Consider the following 16,453-nt stretch of genomic DNA (forward strand, 5'->3'; position numbering starts at 1 on the left):
ACTATTATTGTGGAATGAGCCTCTTTATTTTTAGTAGTGCTCTTGATTATGAAGTCTATTTTACCTATTATCCATGAAGTCACTTCTGCCTTCTCATACACTTTTTTCTCCATTAATTTTCAACTTACCTGAGTGTTTATATTTAAAGTGTTTGTTGCAGGCAACATAAAGTTGGGTCTTGCTTTTTAAAAACCCATTCTTACAATCTCTACCTTTTATTGGAGTCATTAATCCATTAACATTTAATGCAGTTATTGATGATGTATTTAATTTTGCAATTTTATTATTTGTCTTCTTTTTATCCATTTCTTATTTCTTTGTAACTACTTTCCTACTGTATTAGAATTCCATTTTATCTTCTGACCTTACCTATATACTTCTTTGAATCATTTAACTTTTCACTATCTACTTAGAGTTAATGAATTAATATTGTACCACTTTACATAAAATGTAGAAACCTTCAACTGTATAATTCTATTTTACCCCTGACTCCCTTCCTCTATGGTATAGTTATCATAAGTGTTACACTTTCATACATTATAAATGCTACAAGATAATGTCATAATTTTTGCTTTAAATAGTCCTATGTATTTTAAAGAAACTGAGAAAAAATGATTTTTTTATTTAGATATATATATATTTTATTCTCTACATTCCTTCCTAAAGTTTCAAGTTTCCATCTGATATCATTTTCCTTTAGCCTTAAATAATGTCTTTAACATTTCTTATTGTGCATGCCTATTCATGGTTTTACTTAAAATTTTTTTTAATCTGAAAATGTCTTTATTTTGCTTTTATTCTTGAAGCATATTTTCATCGTATTTGAAATTCTAGATTGTCAGTTTTGATTTTTCTCCAGCACTTTAAAGATAACTGTTGTACTGTCTTCTTGCCTCTGGAGATTTTGATGAGAAGTCAAAGGTCATCTGAATCACTGTTACTCTACATGTAATATGTTTTTTTCTGGTTACTTTTGAAAGTTTCTCTTTATTTTTGCTTTACACTGATTTGACTCTGATGACCTATGTGTGGTTTTCCCTATATCTTGCTTAGGATTTGTCGATCTTCTTGAACCTATAAATTTATGTCCTTTGCAAAATTTGGGAAGGTTTTGGTCACTATATCTTTAATTATTTTTCTGTTATGTCCTCTCCATGGTTCATGAATCTTTTTCTCTCCCTTTTTTTAAATTCATTTCTCCCTCTCTGTTCTTTAGGTTGGATCATCCCTGCTGATTTTCTTCAAGTTATTCTGTTACACCACCTAGGGATTTTTTCATTTTCTATTTTTATTTTCATTTCAATTCTAGAATTTCCATTTAGTTCTTTTTTAGTTTCTATTTATTGGCTAAGATTTTGTATTTTTTATTCTTTACAAACACATTATCCTCTCCTCCATTAGGCTTAGTTGTAACAGCTGTTTTTATAATAGCTGCTGCTAAAATCTGGATTTGTGTGCTAATCCAATATCTGAATCATCTCTGGGTTGGTGTCTTATAATTGTTCTTTTCCTCAAGGCTAGGCCATATTTTCCTGGTTCTTTGTTTGTTGAGTAATTCTTAATTGTATTCTGGAAATTGTGAATGTCTGGCTTTTTTTTTTTTTTTCCTTTTTACATTCCTCTAAAAAGTATATATACTTTTGCTTTCCAAGCGGTTACTTTCTTTAAACTCAAATATAAACTCTGTCTCCTGTGCAGCAGGTCAAATATTTGTTCAGTTATTTTTTTTTTTATCTTGTTTTGTTTTGTTTTTGGTTGGACTGTGTATAGTCAGCACCATACATTGATGGCTCAGGAGTCAGCCAGACATTTGGCCAGAGTTTTTATACAGAATCTAGGGTTTCTCCTCTCTGAATCTCTTTCCCCAAGATTTCCCTTTCACTTTTTTTTTTTAATTTTTTTTTTTAACGTTTATTTATTTTGGGGACAGAGAGAGAGACAGAGCATGAACGGGGGAGGGTCAGAGAGAGAGGGAGACACAGAATCGGAAACAGGCTCCAGGCTCTGAGCCATCAGCCCAGAGCCCGACGCGGGGCTCGAACTCCCGGACCGCGAGATCGTGACCTGGCTGAAGTCGGACGCTTAACCGACTGCGCCACCCAGGCGCCCCATGATTTCCCTTTCACTTTAAGCAGCTGTTTGCCCCCAACTCTGTTCTCTGGTTCTTTAGGTCAGAAAGTTTGTGTGTTTCTATCAGAGTTTTAGCTGTTCTGTGATTCTGCCGTCAACTGGGCCGGAGGCTAAAAGCTGTAAATAAGTGATTTACCTTATGCTATTTCCTTCATCCAAGTTTCAGTGTCCCTCCAGAATCTTCTTGCTTTTGACCACTTTCCAGTGTTTTCAGGCAGATTGTTTTTTGTTTTGTTTTGTTTTGTTTTGTGTTGTTGTTGTTGTTTTAAATTTTTCAGAGTTCACAGTTTTTATTTATGGAAAGGTCAGGTCTGGTAGGAGCTTACTAGTCATATGAGAAGCAGAAGAGCTTTTTGTGGATTTTTTTTTTTTTTGCATCCCTTCTTTATCTATTTGCTTGTTCTTTGTGTTTAATGTTAACGGTTTCTGGAAATGTCTAGTCCTTCATCTTTTGTTCCCGTTTAAGACGTTCTGTTTGCAAACCATTATTTTCAAAGGATGCGTTTCATCATAGAGTGATCAAGCGGGGATTGGCTATGTTGGGGGGGGGTAACTTCAAAATATCCTTTTTTCCCTTGAGGTCATTCAACTTTTCTGGGGAACAATCTTTCAATTTCCTACGGTAGGAAATCTGCTCGGATGCCTACAAAGTCAAGTTGAAGAAGGCTCTCAGGGTTTGGTATTTAGACTTTTAATGAATCCTTCCATTTTTAGCTCAGTAGTTTTGCAATCTCCCTGGATCTGTTTCTTCAGAGAGTAAAACTTTCCAACTTGCGTTGCAGTGACAGAGGTAGTTGTCTGGCTGTACAGGTTGGGAAAGCTACTCTTAGGATCCAGCCATTCTTTAATCAAGGTTTCAATCAATTCTTTTGTTTTCAGCTCCACCTTCAGCCTGAACTCAGAGGTTCCTGGTGACTCCAATGTCTTGGGCTTTTCTGAAGTTGTATTAAAATTGGATAACTTCTTGTTGGCTCCTATGTCCCTTCTGCCATCCCCAGGCAGTCTTGTTTTTGCCTTTTCCATTCTACTAATTCAAGTTACCATCCATCCTACTTCAGTGTGCCACAATGTTATTAAAATATAGTCTTGTTGTACACTCTCTCTGCACATGTACTCCATGTCCTTTTGTGTTTATGCCTCTTTATTCCCTTACTTTCATTTTTGGTGGCATCTTTGGAGGAAGGTGGTGTTTTTGGAGGAAGGTTTTGTTACTCATAAAGAGTGAATAAATTATAAAAGAGTAATTTGAGGAGAAAGCCTAACTTTTCTTTTTTTTAATGTTTATTTATTTTGAGAGAGAGAGAGACAGGCAGCATGCAATCAGGGGCGGGGGCAGAGAGAGAATCCCAAGCAGGCTCCGTGCTGTCAGTGTAGAGCCCAATGTGGGGCTCAATCTTAGAAACCGTGAGATCATGACTTGAGCTGAAATTAAGAGTCAGACGCTTAACCAACTGAGCCACTCAGGTGCCCGGAAAACCTAACTTTTCTAATAAATAATAAAAACAGACTTTTCATTGTACGAGGTTGAAATCTTAATCAACCAAGAAAAACACGATAGCTTACTCTTCCAGCAGGAGAATCAAGTAGAGGGTGGTAGTGCTTATGAATGACTTAGAATCATGGAGTTTCTGAGCCATAAGGGACTTGTAGGTTTTTTGGAACAGAAGATTTCACACTTTTTTAGTGGTGGTACTCATTTTTTTCTTAAATGAAATTTTACTTGCACCTCAATATATAAAACAAAAAGTTATGATTTTTTCCCCCAGGCATTTAAATTTTTTCTTTTGTAAAATCACTGAGCTCATTCCAATCTCTTTGGGATTTCCCAGAGCACAGATGGAAAACCATTGCTTTAGTGGTGACATTTCACAGCGCTTTAGCCTAAACAGTGTGCTCAACCTTCTCTCTGGTATAAGAGCTTCAAGAACGTTAAGAAGCCAACAATACGGTTAATTAAACTGTATTGAGCACGCACTACATTTGGGGGTAATTATGTTATGGGTTTTACACATAGTATCTCATTTAATTCTCAACAGTGTTATGAGGAAGGCATGATGATTATTTCCACATGGTAGGTGAGGAAACGGAGACTAAGGTCTTGTTCACGAATACACAGCTAGGAAGTGGAAGAGCTGGGACCCAAACGCAGGTCTGTCTGACTCAAAGCCCATTTACGTAACACATGACACCAGGCGTGGCCTGGTGGGCTTTGGTCCCCATGGTGCACTGTGTGTTGTACCCAGCGGTGCCTCCCATTTGTGGCCAGGGTATAATGACCGCACAGGTTACAACAAAAAGCAATGCGTGTCTCTAATCCTCAGGCAAGGGCAGCTTCCGGATACTCCACCTTATTCTGCGTCAGACTCCTGTTCTCCTCCGCAGATCAAAGGTGAGTGCCATCTGCCTCGCGCACGCCTTGCAGCGTCCCTCTTCTTGGACTCTGGGTGGTCAGAAAGAGAGCTCTTCTCACCTGTGTGTTCCCCCAGGTGCATGCTGCCCAGCGGTGAGACCTGCAGCCGGGAGGACTCCAGCTACTTTTCTCCACTCCGCGGCTGCACCTGACTCGCTGCCTGCGCAGCTGCCGCAGAGCTCGCGTGAAATGAGCAACTCTGCCCGCACCCACAGCGGCGTCCACAACTGCTATCCAGGCTCCGGTCATCTTACGACCCCCCCGGACCATTGCGTGTCCTGCCGTCCGGGGATAAGCCGTTCTTACCATCAGCAGCCTCTGTGCCACAGCCCTGGGTAAAGGGCAAGATATTTAGTTATGAAAGACCTCAGAGCAGCCAGCACCCCCCGCAGTGCCGGTAAAGAATGAACAGTGGCGTTCTCTCTCCAGGAGATGGCGGTGTTGAGACATATATCAGACACGGCAAGGCCCCAGCGCTCTCGGCTTCAGGCCGTCTTTTAACTAACAACCCGCTAAACCCAAAGTCCTCGTTCGATGGAAAGTGAAAATGTCAGAAATAGAGAGAGACATTCTGAGTGATGAAGAAAGCACTATTTACATTTGCAGTCTCAGCTAGAATACGCAAGTAATTTGTGAATTACTTCACACATAGAGTCCTCAGATAAATATTAAGCATGAACTAATATGCGTTTTAATTTTCTCTCTTTTCCTTCCTCCTTTTTTTCTTGTATTCTTCTGAATCTACAGAATGGCAAGGAGAGTAGAGGTCATCAAAAATTGTAGTGAAATTCCATGTGAAAAAAAATGTCAGGTGTAAAATGGATACATATTTTATATACTTATATTTATAAGTATACTATAACACTATCTTGTCTATACTGTATTTATATATAAGTTCATATATTATATTTTAACTTCTCTGTCTCAATATCTTCTCTGCCTTTGGAAACATTGGCAGTTTATTTTTTCAGGTAGGTGAGTCTCCCATCCATTGGATATTGGGAAACTAAGTTTCAGACTCGCGGGTTTCTGGAACAGAAGCTTGCTCTTTCCACTCATGCACAACCTAGTGTTGCACACCAGTAGGGCTCAAGGAATCTTAGCTAACTGGAATTAGTCTTAAGAAGTCTGAGAGAAGACACCTGGGAAATTGAATCTGCTTTAACGTAACATGGAGAGCACAAACTCCTAACCTGCATTTTGGGTTCTTGATTTTAGAGCCTCGTTGCCACCAACCAAGAAGAGGAAGTGCACACAGGCGCTGGAGGACTCCGGGGACCATCAAGTGTGGGCCCACTGCTCCAGACCAAGTGAGCCAACCCGGGGCCCATCTCTGCTTTCGCCATTAAGACAGGGATTTTGACCAGTCTTGCAGTAGCCCTACAGGATGATTTTCTCTCTCATAGAAGGGCAAGGATAGGAGTTTCTTTCTTTCCTTTTGACATACAGTTTCGTGCAGTCTTCGGTGGGGTCATGTAGGTCCTTCTCTCCTAGGAAGAGGTGCCATTGTCTCTCTCTTTGGTGGAGATGAAATGCCGGTCCTTTCAATTTTAGGGGCAAGGTTCTGATTCAGTAGGCTTGAGGTGGGGTCTGAGATTCTGCCGTCCGAACAGGCTTTCAGTGTTGCCTGCTCAGGGAGGGTACTCTGAGAAGTAGACTTGGGAAGATTCCTCCAGTGGGGCAGGAAGGTAGAGAGCTGAGCTCCTCTAGCATCTGCTTCAGGTTAGCGGCTCCCAAGTAGGTCTTTGAAAATTTGTAAGATCATTTGCGAAGTCTTTCAGCAGACTCATATGATGCCCAAGTGGTGAGACTACCTTATTTTTTGCCTTCTACAATATGTGACACATTGTGTTTCAAGCTTAGAGACCTTTTCAAGTTATGAACAAATTGGGGATTTGGAGTCTGAAGGCTTGAGCTTTCAGAAGAGATGCTATGGCACTTATCGGGTGAAAGGAAAATGCTCCATGCCAATTCTGTTAGCCCCTGTAAATAATCAGATGTAGGCAATGCGAATAGAACCCTGGATTCAGGGTACATCTCTTTTATTCCCACATGCAACAGCTTGACGGGAAGGTCAAGATTTCTGTCTTCCAGCTCTCCCTCCCACTATTGTCCCCCAATTCCAGAGGTTTATACTGCCCTGAAAGGTGATGTGGTGGCTTCCTCACCTGCTTGAGTTGCTGCCTTTGTCTTTCACAGCCTTATGACAAGTGCTGGTCCTCTGTACCCATGGAGTGCTGGTGCTTTCAGGGATGGCTGGCCGCCGCTCCAGCATGGGCTGGAGGGTCCTTCAGCCAAGGCCCACAAGGGGCCATTCCCTGGGAGTGCTGTGGCAGAACTGTGCTGGGTATTGGCCCCTTGCATGAACCAGACCTGTCACTGCCTTTTCTTTCACATGGATCCACCCTGGCCAGCAGGGTGCTTGGTTTTTCTTATTCAACGCTTGAGACACAAAAGGCTAAAGTCTCCTTTCTGGATAATATAGAGTTCACCATCCACCTTCCTGTGCAAAGCTTACTGTAATTTCTTCAAGAGTCCTTGCATCTAGCCTGCAGCCCCTTTGTGATCCTCAAACATAAAAGGCTGAGTGAATTTCTAGCCAGACGAGGGAACCATCTGTTCACTTCCACAGATGCACCAGCTCACTGAGAGGACTGGGCAAGCCACCCAAACCTCCCCAGCGTTTCCTCATCAAACCAGATTGCTGCTCAAATCATCCTGGCTGTCTCAGAGTTAAGCCCCATCCTGTGATGATTTTCTGCTGCCTGTCTCTGGAGAGGCCATTGATTTTTCACCATCTCCAGAGAAAATCATAGAAGAGTAACTGAAATGTCTCAACAGATAGGAAATCTTGAATCCCGTGTTTAAGTCCTATTCCAACAAAGGTCACTGAAAAGCTGACTAAAGATAATTGGCCCCAGACAACTGGGCCAGAATGTAAATGAACAGGTGCCCAGGGCTGGAAAAAAAAAAGACAAAAATCCAAATGCCATGTTTTCCTTACAGCTTATATTTTTAGCAGAATTTTTCTAGTAGAGAACTCATAGTTGATGTGGCAGAGGCCGAGGGTGCTTACAAAGTTCCTGGGGAAATAGTACAAGGGCAGAGGAAGAAGGAGCTTATGCGAGTCTTATTAGGCAGGAATTTTGATGGGAAGAGATGTTCTAAATCAATCAGTAAGGCTTTTCTAGTGACCGTCTCCTGAGCGGTTTATTTTGCCCAAGGGGTTCCAAGATCCCCATTTATAGGGCTCACGGTATAGACTCACTGGTTTGCTGTGGGCAGATGTGAAATGTTGCTTAGAGTGAAAGCAGCTGGGGGATAGGCTCTTGCTAGCTGGTTCCAGCCTCACATGGCCTAGATCCCAAATATGAGGGGGTTCTGCTTCCATCTGATCTGAACCCCAACTATGAGAGGATTCATTGACTCACGTAGTTTGGACCTCAAATACAAAAGGACTTTTGAGCCCCAGATATGGCCTTTGGCTCCCAGTGAGAGGTGCACTGGCTGAATTCACACTGTAGAGTCAGAAAAAGTATCTGTCTCGTCTCCTCAGCAGCTGGGGACTTTCTGAGCCTGACTTTTCTTGATTGCCAGATGAGAATCATAATTTCTACTTCACCCATTTCTAAGATTTTTTTTTTTAAGTAATGTAGAAAAGAATATTTTGAAAGGCATTAAAATGCAAATATGAGTTTTTCCAAAAGGGTTGGGACTTGGGCAGTTTGCTGCCTTCACACTTCTATTTCTTTTCTGCTACATTTTCTCAAGAAATCCTCGCTGTAGCATGAAAAGAAGAGGGTGGTTTGAATCCTGTCTCTTCCACTTACCAGCTGTGACTCTGGGCAAGTTATTTCAGGTCTTTGAACCCCATTTTCTGCATTTGTTAAATGAGATTAGGAATCCTTACTTCAGTTTGGCCGCACCTACTAAAGCATATCCTGTGACCCAGTAATTCCACTGCCAGGACTGTGTCTAACAGGAATGTGTACATATGCCCACGAAAAGACATTCACAAAAAAATACCCACAGCGGCATTACTTATAATAACCACAAACTGAAAATAACCCAAATGGCTGTCAAGGGCAGTATAAATTGTGGTATAGTCATACAGGGGAGTACTTACTCTACAGGCATGGGAATAAACAAAACGCCTGCCATTTGCAACAATATGTGTATGAGTGAATCTCATAAACATGATATTGGGCAAAAGAAGCCAACACGCAGGAATACATACCATATTATTCCATTTCTATGAACTCCTCTATGGTATGAGGTATCGGACTAGTGATTTGTCTTGGGTAGGGGAAAGTAGTAACTGCAAGGGGGCATGAAGGTGTCTTCTAGAGTCCTGGATGTGTCCTATTTCCGGGCCTACTGATAGTTACCCGGTATAATTCACTTTATTAGAAAGTATCAAATTGTGTACTAATGGTCTGTGTATTCTTCTTTATGTATATTAGACTTCAATGAAGAAAGGTTATTGAAGAAAAGGCATTCTTACTTTGAAGACTGGGTGAGAAACTATGTCAAGTGTCTTGGTACAGACAGGACACAGGAGTAGTAGACATTATTATTAGTGTGAATAATAGTAAGTCCCAGTATTGGGCTCAGGCTTGTGCCTGGCATTTCAGTGTGGGCCTGGGGTCCCTGGATGTCACCAGCGGATGGCCAGCTCCCAGGGAAGCCATGACTGTGTTGGTGTTGTTAGAGTGACTGCCCCTTAGCTTTGCTGTTATAATGGGAAAAGGCAGGAACTGCTGTTATCCTTGACCTGGCCACCATGCCTGAGTGGGAAAGGGCCCACATTAGCTGATATTCACTCAGGCACTCGGTGTTAGTTATTTCACGTTGGATAGAATTACCACAGAGGCCAAGAATGAAGTATTCCTCAAGGCTTCTTGGGAATAACTGAGTCATCTGAGCCCAAACAAGTGCAGGTGGTGACGACAGTGCCACTAACATTCACCAAAAGCGCCATAGTTTACATCCTTGCTAGCGACAGGCCCTGTGCTCAGCACCTACAGTCATAACTCATTGCGTTATGAGTGAATCTCATAACACAGTGAGCCCGGGAGGTTTCATACTGTTGCCTCCATTTTGTAGATGAAGAAACTGAAGCCCAGAGAGCTGAACCCATTTTCCTAGATTGTACAGCTATGAAATGTACAGTTGTGCCTCAAGCCCAGGCCCATCTGATTTCAGACTCCAAGCTCCTGAACTTCCTTTACCCTCTGTCCCTTGTAGGAGAGAGGAAGGAAAGAAGGAAGAACTGGTTTCTCCTCTTCTCTGAATTTGGTATAAGCAGGAGAACCGTGGAAGGTTTTTGTTTGTCCGTTTGTTTTAAAAAGTTTTTACGTCTGGTAACTTTTGGAGGAGTGATGGCATGAGGAGGTCCTTGCATTGCTGACCCCCTGTAGTCTTAGCCAAGGTGGCAGGGGTTGGGGTGGGGGGGAAGGTTTTCATGATTCTGAGAAATCTTTTCAAAATGGTTGGTCACAAAAACTGGAAAAAAAAAAGAATGTTTTGCTTAGGTGACATGTTGATAGGGACACCCCAAGAAAACACGTTTTGTATGACATTTGAGATCAAAGACAACCTGAAGCAGTGTGTTGTTTATTTATGTAAGCAAGTCTGCCGTGCAAGTATAAAGAAAGAAAGTTAGGTAGGTGAGTGAAAGAAAACCCTGCATTTCTAAGCTCTGGGCTAAGTGCACGCTCCCCAGGAGCCCATGTTGGGTTTCTCTGTTGTTGCTTACAGCCTGCACCTGATCTTATGAACGCCCACTATTTCCCTTTCACTCCTGATGTCAGGCATGACTGACAGTAGGGGAGTTAAAAGAAAAACAGAAAACGTACCAATAGAATTTACATAAAAAGTATCCGAGGTTGAACCACACGGTCTGGAAGCATACTCAAATTAAGACAAACAATTTACAAGGATTATGCAAAAATAGTAGCTCGGGTATGTGAAATTGCTGTTATTTTAACATACAAAAGTGGCAATTTCATATTGTCAATACTACATACGGTATTTTGTTACTTTATCTTGGCATTAGCTTCTGAGTGCACTTGTACTATGATATTCTCTCTGCTTGATGTTGCAAGATGGGCAAGACATCTGTTTTAATTTCTATTGTGCAGTTGAGGGAAGTAAGACACTAAGTGAATAAATAGCTCCTCTAAGCTCAGAAAGCTAGTGCCACAAGGGACCCGTAACAGAGTAGAATGTATGGGTTGCAATTAACAAAAACAAAGAAACAAAGGACAAAACCCCCACACCTCAAACTGCCTTAAGGAAAAAACAAACCAAAAAACAAAACTGGAGGATTTATTGGCTCCTATAACTCAAGAGTTGAGAATTGGATCCCAGAACTCAAATCACGCCATCAAAACTGGGCGCCCTTCATTCTCAACTCTGTGTTCTGCTGCTGTGGGGCTTCATTCCTAAACATTCCCAAAATGGTGCCGGCAGCTCTTGGGGTTATATCTCAGAGGTTTAAAGCTCATGGAAAAGAGTCGGCATCTTTGAACCCCTGTCCGCTGAAGTGCAGAAGTGCACTGTGCTTGGATAGGATTGGGCCACGAGTCTACCTGATGGAATTATTGATGCAAGTAGTGAATGTTGTGTTTTAACTGATCTGGTCTGGGTCCCCATACCCTCCTCTGACTGGGAGTAGGCTCCCCTGGAACCACGTTGGCTGGAATGTGGCTATGCAGGAAGTAGGGTAGACAGATACTGAGGGCAAAATATCCAGCAAGTACCATTGCATCTTAGGGATCACTGACCCCAAATTGCTCTTTTTGCAGATGAGGAAACAAGGCTAGCCATACGTCTCCTGCCTCCCAACACTTGTTACTTCCCACGTGCTCACTCTACCTCATCCATGGCCAGTTCATTGGCTCCCTGAAGCTGTCTGTGAATCTAGGAAAAACAGCCTTGGAGGAAGGATCTAACATGCCGATTTCTTTGCAGTGACAAATAGGAGTCACAGCAGTGAAGTGCAAGACTACGACGGTGAGGGACAGAACATGATGCCTGTGGACCAGTGTTCTCCTACTCTGAAGTGGCAGCCGTATCAAAGTGTTCCTTGGCACAGTTTGTTGAATGGTCATTACGAGAAACTGTAAGTGGCCCAGGGATGCCTGGTGCTGTGCTGGAGAGTGAGGGAAGGAAGGCAGTGCTACTCTTCGGGACTAAATCCAAGTATTTGGGCTTTGATGCCACTCCTGATTGAATAGCATGGGCCAATGAGAAAGCGTGCTTTTACTCCTTATGTTTTGCGTTCCAACTAGGGAATAGTTGAGATGTGGATTTCTGGCTGTTAGGACTCCAAAGTTAAAATTCTAATTCATTATAATTTGCCCCCTAAATGATGGAGGGAGAGCGAATCTTTCTGAGATCAATACCCAGTTCACCTAAATGCTGGAAAATGGAGATTTCCCAAATCAGTAACATTTAACCCTGCAGTTAATTTAAAATTCCATAAAATACTGTTTTAGGGGGCCACATTAAATTGCTAGCTGGTGACACCCCTACTTCCCCAATATTTATGCTGTGAATCAGTATTGTCAAGTTCATTGGCAACATCTACTGAAGCAGTCACAGTTGGTGGTGGCTTTGTAGTAAGAGACTGAAAGTAAAACATAGAAAATACCTTTAAACCGGAAAAATTTTCATCCTAATCTTGTGACATTATAGTTTCAAGAAATAAATGTGAACGTACATATTATTACTCTTAAACATCCTCTGAGCCTTCTCTTTATTCCTGAGGATATGTTACCCATTTAAGTCTTCTAGAGTTTTTAAGATTAAAAACGCCTTCTTGAAAAACCTAAAACAATGTTAATGGATAAAGAATAGGATTTTCAAATAATACATATAACATGAAATAAGAAATGTTGGTCTACAAATGAGGGCCTTCGTGGTATTTTCCAAATTCAAATATAGCTTATTTAAGAGCAAAACGTATCACTAGGACTTTCATGTTGGATGAACTAGAAGGAAGAAATCTTTTCCTTCAAGCAAATTCTAAGGACTTAAACAGACTTTGGGAGTTGGTATGTTGAATGGGAGGCAGAAAGAAGCAAATTGCTAATTGTATCATTGAACTGTCACAATTTTTGTTTTTGCCACTGAGTGCAATTAGAAAAAGAAAGGAAGGGTCCATAGGTCTTGGTTTTGAGTCTTAGTCCGCATTTAGTTATCCTTTGGGGAGTATTTCATAGGCTTTCCTAAATATGAGTACCAAGGTATGAAACCTCAACTTCTTGAGGTAACTTCTCTTTCTTCTCACTTGAGTAGATTTTTTTTTTTTTAAGTTTATTTGAATAGCCAATCTAAACTCCACTGATCTGGAAAAAAAGGAGAACATGGATGGTATCAGCTCAAAGGTGTAGAGGCAGATGTATTTTGAATGCTTAGACATAATTCACTTTTCTTAAGTGCAAGAAAAGGACAATATTAATCTACATTAGAATTCAGGTCATCTTAATTCCACTACTCATATCATTGAGACAGAATATCACTTGTCTCAGATTATTATGTCTAATTTGATACAAAAATATTGTTTCCTTAAGTTTTCCTGAAAGCACTAAAGTTAGGGGATTGAAAATTTATCAAAAACTTTTTTCTGAGTGATATTTAAGACTTGTGTCAACAGAGCTTTTTAAAAGCCAGTTTAGTTGACTTTATGTATATCTTTTGATACCAAAATCAGAATCACTATTTTTAGGTAAATAAATTTCTATAGCCAGAGATTGGTGTTTAAGATTCACAGGAATCTTCAACATTGTAATTGTTGGTTGGTTCAGTTTCTGCTTCTAGCAATCTTTAAATTTCAGGCTAATGCTCATATCTGAGCTACAAACCTTACCTTCTTCAGAGTTTTTGATAGTGAAACATGGAAGATCACAAAAAGATATTTCCTATTTTCTCAACCAAGACCGTTCTTATTACCCTCTGCAGTAAAATCTATACGATTCAATTCATCTAGCCTTTAGATGAGCAAATTAGAAGATTAGTTCTAGAAACCTGAGTCAATATGAAGTTCCCAGATGGCATAAGACATGTGGTCTTTATCAAATCCTTCATTCAGTGACTGTTCCCGAATTTGCTGCTGACAGCCGCATGACTGTGGAGACTTTGACATGTCAGCTACTTGGAGGTGATCAATGGCCCAGTGACTTGACCCATTGGGAAGGAGCTTAACTTGCAAAGAACAGGAACACTCTTTTCCCAAGAGACTCATCCATATTTTCTGTCTCTGGAGTTAAAGGAAAATTTAGAAATTCAGTGTTGTTCATTATACTGGCAGCCATCCAAACTGAGATCCCGGGAAGCAGAGAACCACATACACAGCCGCAGAGAGCCGGCAGAGCTCTAAGTCCTGCTCGCCTCTGCTTGTGGTCCTGGGAAGGAGCTTCTTACCTGAGGGAAACCCCACATTTAGGAATCTTGATGAATTAGAAATCATGTTCCGTATCTACAATATGTATGGGAAAAACTCGCCAAAAAGTTTTCACCTTTTATATTCTCTTCTCTATTCATTAAGGATGTTTTATTTTCCTTAACATTGGAAGTAGTTAATTAAACATGTCATACACATAGCATTGATATTGAACATAATTTTATGGGGCAAATAAAACAAGAGTCTGATTAGCCACCGCACCATTTCTGTTCCCGGCGAAAGTAACCAGCATAGTAGGTTTTCAGTGCTATTACCAGAGCAGGAGGCTAAGAAGGAAATGACTAAACTCTGGTGAAAACAGGTTTTCGATCAGTGTTCTGACTAACTCTGGTTATTGTGGTTTAAAGCTATTCCTAGTAATTCTGACCAGTCTGCCTTTTTCTTTTTTTTTTAATTTTTTTTTCAACGTTTATTTATTTTTGGGACAGAGAGACACAGAGCATGAACGGGGGAGGGGCAGAGAGAGAGGGAGACACAGAATCGGAAACAGGCTCCAGGCTCTGAGCCATCAGCCCAGAGCCTGACGCGGGGCTCGAACTCACGGACCGCGAGATCGTGACCTGGCTGAAGTCGGACGCTTAACCGACTGCGCCACCCAGGTGCCCCCAGTCTGCCTTTTTCTTATGACCACCAACAGGCTGAATCTGAGGGATTCACTCATCTGAGGGAGTATTTGAGTGTGGTGTTGCTGATGACATTTAGAGGCTTTTTTTTTTTTAAGGTGGAAAAAGATGAATTTTATCCCAGATATTTCACAAGTCTGAGTAATGTGGTGATTTCTCAACTTCTGGACTACGTCTTTCTATTGTGTGGTGGGGTCAAATTAGAATTCTGGAAAGCACAAAGGGAAAAGGCAGGCCAAGGCGACAGTGCTTCCATTTGGCAAGAATTGTGCTTCTTCCTTGTGAGAAGATAAAATGCTGTGAGAAAGCCATCTGTGTTTTGAAATAGCATTTTCACTTCCTCAGCAAAAATTCACCAAATTGATTCAATATAGCAAAAATCACTTTCTACAATATATTTTCTTGAAATGTTTATACAATTGATATTGTTAGTGAGAGAAAATGTGTGGATAATGTTTGTTAAACTGGTTTCTTGATTCCTCTTTCCATAGACCCGATGTAGGTTATCGAGTTATCACAGACAAAGGATTTAATTTTTCACCAGCAGATGAAGCTTTTGTTTGCCAAAAGAAAAACCATTTTCAGATAACCATCCATATCCAAGTTTGGGGAAGTCCAAAATTTGTCCAAACCCAAATGGGCCTAAAGCCAATAGAAATGTTTTACTTGAAAGCTTTTGGGGTTAAGGTAAGTTTTTTATTTAGCTTGGTTTAATTAAGTTAACTTTTATTAAGTGTTCCTGTTATCTGTTGCTGCCTAACAAACTGTCCCCCAAACTTAGCAACCTAAAATAATAACAGCCATCTATTTGGGTCACGAATGTGCAGGCCAGTTAGGGGTTGGCTCTAGCAGTTCATGCCTGTTCATGAGTCCTCAGCTAGGCCTGGATCCAGTGTCAAGATGGCTCATTTATATGTCTGTCAAGTTTGGACTGGCCATTGGCCAGGAGCTTAAGTGAGACTGTGGCTGGGAGGCGTTGGCTTTTCTTCACACAGACCACTCTGTGGGATAGGTTGTGCTTCCTCACAGCATGGCGGATGGGTTCTAAGAGTAAACGTTCCAAGACATAGGAGGCAGAAGCTGCTAATTTCTGTGAAGTCTGAAACTGGCTCAGAACCTGGGACAGCATCACTTCAAACCACATTTTGATAGTTTTCAGTATATAAATCTTGCACTCCTTTGACTAAATGTAATTATTTTATTCTTCTTGATGCTAGTGCATTTTCAAATGCAATAGATTCACAGTTTTCACCAAATTCTCAAATAGGTCCCTGACTTAAAAAACCAAGGAACTGTTAATTTGGTCAATGTCCCCTTTTTTCCAGTTTAACAGAGGAGAAACTGAGTAAAGTTACACAATTCATTCAAGATAAGTGGATGAGAGAGTTGACTTTAGAGTGCAGGTAGGATGATTTCTGAGTGGTCAACAACTCTTTCTTAACTTGTGACCTCAGATCCAGCTTCTCAGGGGGAAAAACATCCATTATCTGCATATTTTGTTCTGATTATTAACCTGAGCTTAGCACTGAGTCTCCCAAAATGAGGCTTGACTGCTGAACACATCAGCTGCTCTTGCTCCAAACTGAGTTGCTTGCTCCAAACCAAACCCAGAGTAAATACAGATAACAAACAAACAAACAGCAACAAAACGTATTTTTCTGATCATGGAAGTAATGTGAATCCATTGTGAAAATTTTGGAATGCAAAAGAAAACTATAAAGAAAGAAAATTCATTCATGTTTGGGACCCACCATTTGTTAGTCTAATTTTTCTCTTATTAAAATTAATTTCAGGGTGCCTGGATGGCTCAGTCAGTTGAGT

General features: G+C 40.9%; 1 protein-coding gene across 1 annotated transcript in view; it reads left to right on the forward strand.

Moving 5' to 3' along the window:
• MYRFL (myelin regulatory factor like) overlaps positions 1-16,453 on the forward strand; it is a 128,527-nt gene that overhangs the window by 45,585 nt on the left and 66,489 nt on the right. The window contains exons 2-5 of the mRNA XM_043564284.1: positions 4,452-4,875; positions 5,759-5,850; positions 11,516-11,666; positions 15,124-15,319. Of these exons, the coding sequence (XP_043420219.1) occupies positions 4,452-4,875; positions 5,759-5,850; positions 11,516-11,666; positions 15,124-15,319 (863 nt within the window). The remainder of the gene's footprint in view (positions 1-4,451; positions 4,876-5,758; positions 5,851-11,515; positions 11,667-15,123; positions 15,320-16,453) is intronic.

The sequence above is a fragment of the Prionailurus bengalensis genome, chromosome B4 (genome assembly GCF_016509475.1).
Source record: "Prionailurus bengalensis isolate Pbe53 chromosome B4, Fcat_Pben_1.1_paternal_pri, whole genome shotgun sequence".
Classification (NCBI taxonomy): Eukaryota; Metazoa; Chordata; class Mammalia; order Carnivora; family Felidae; genus Prionailurus; species Prionailurus bengalensis.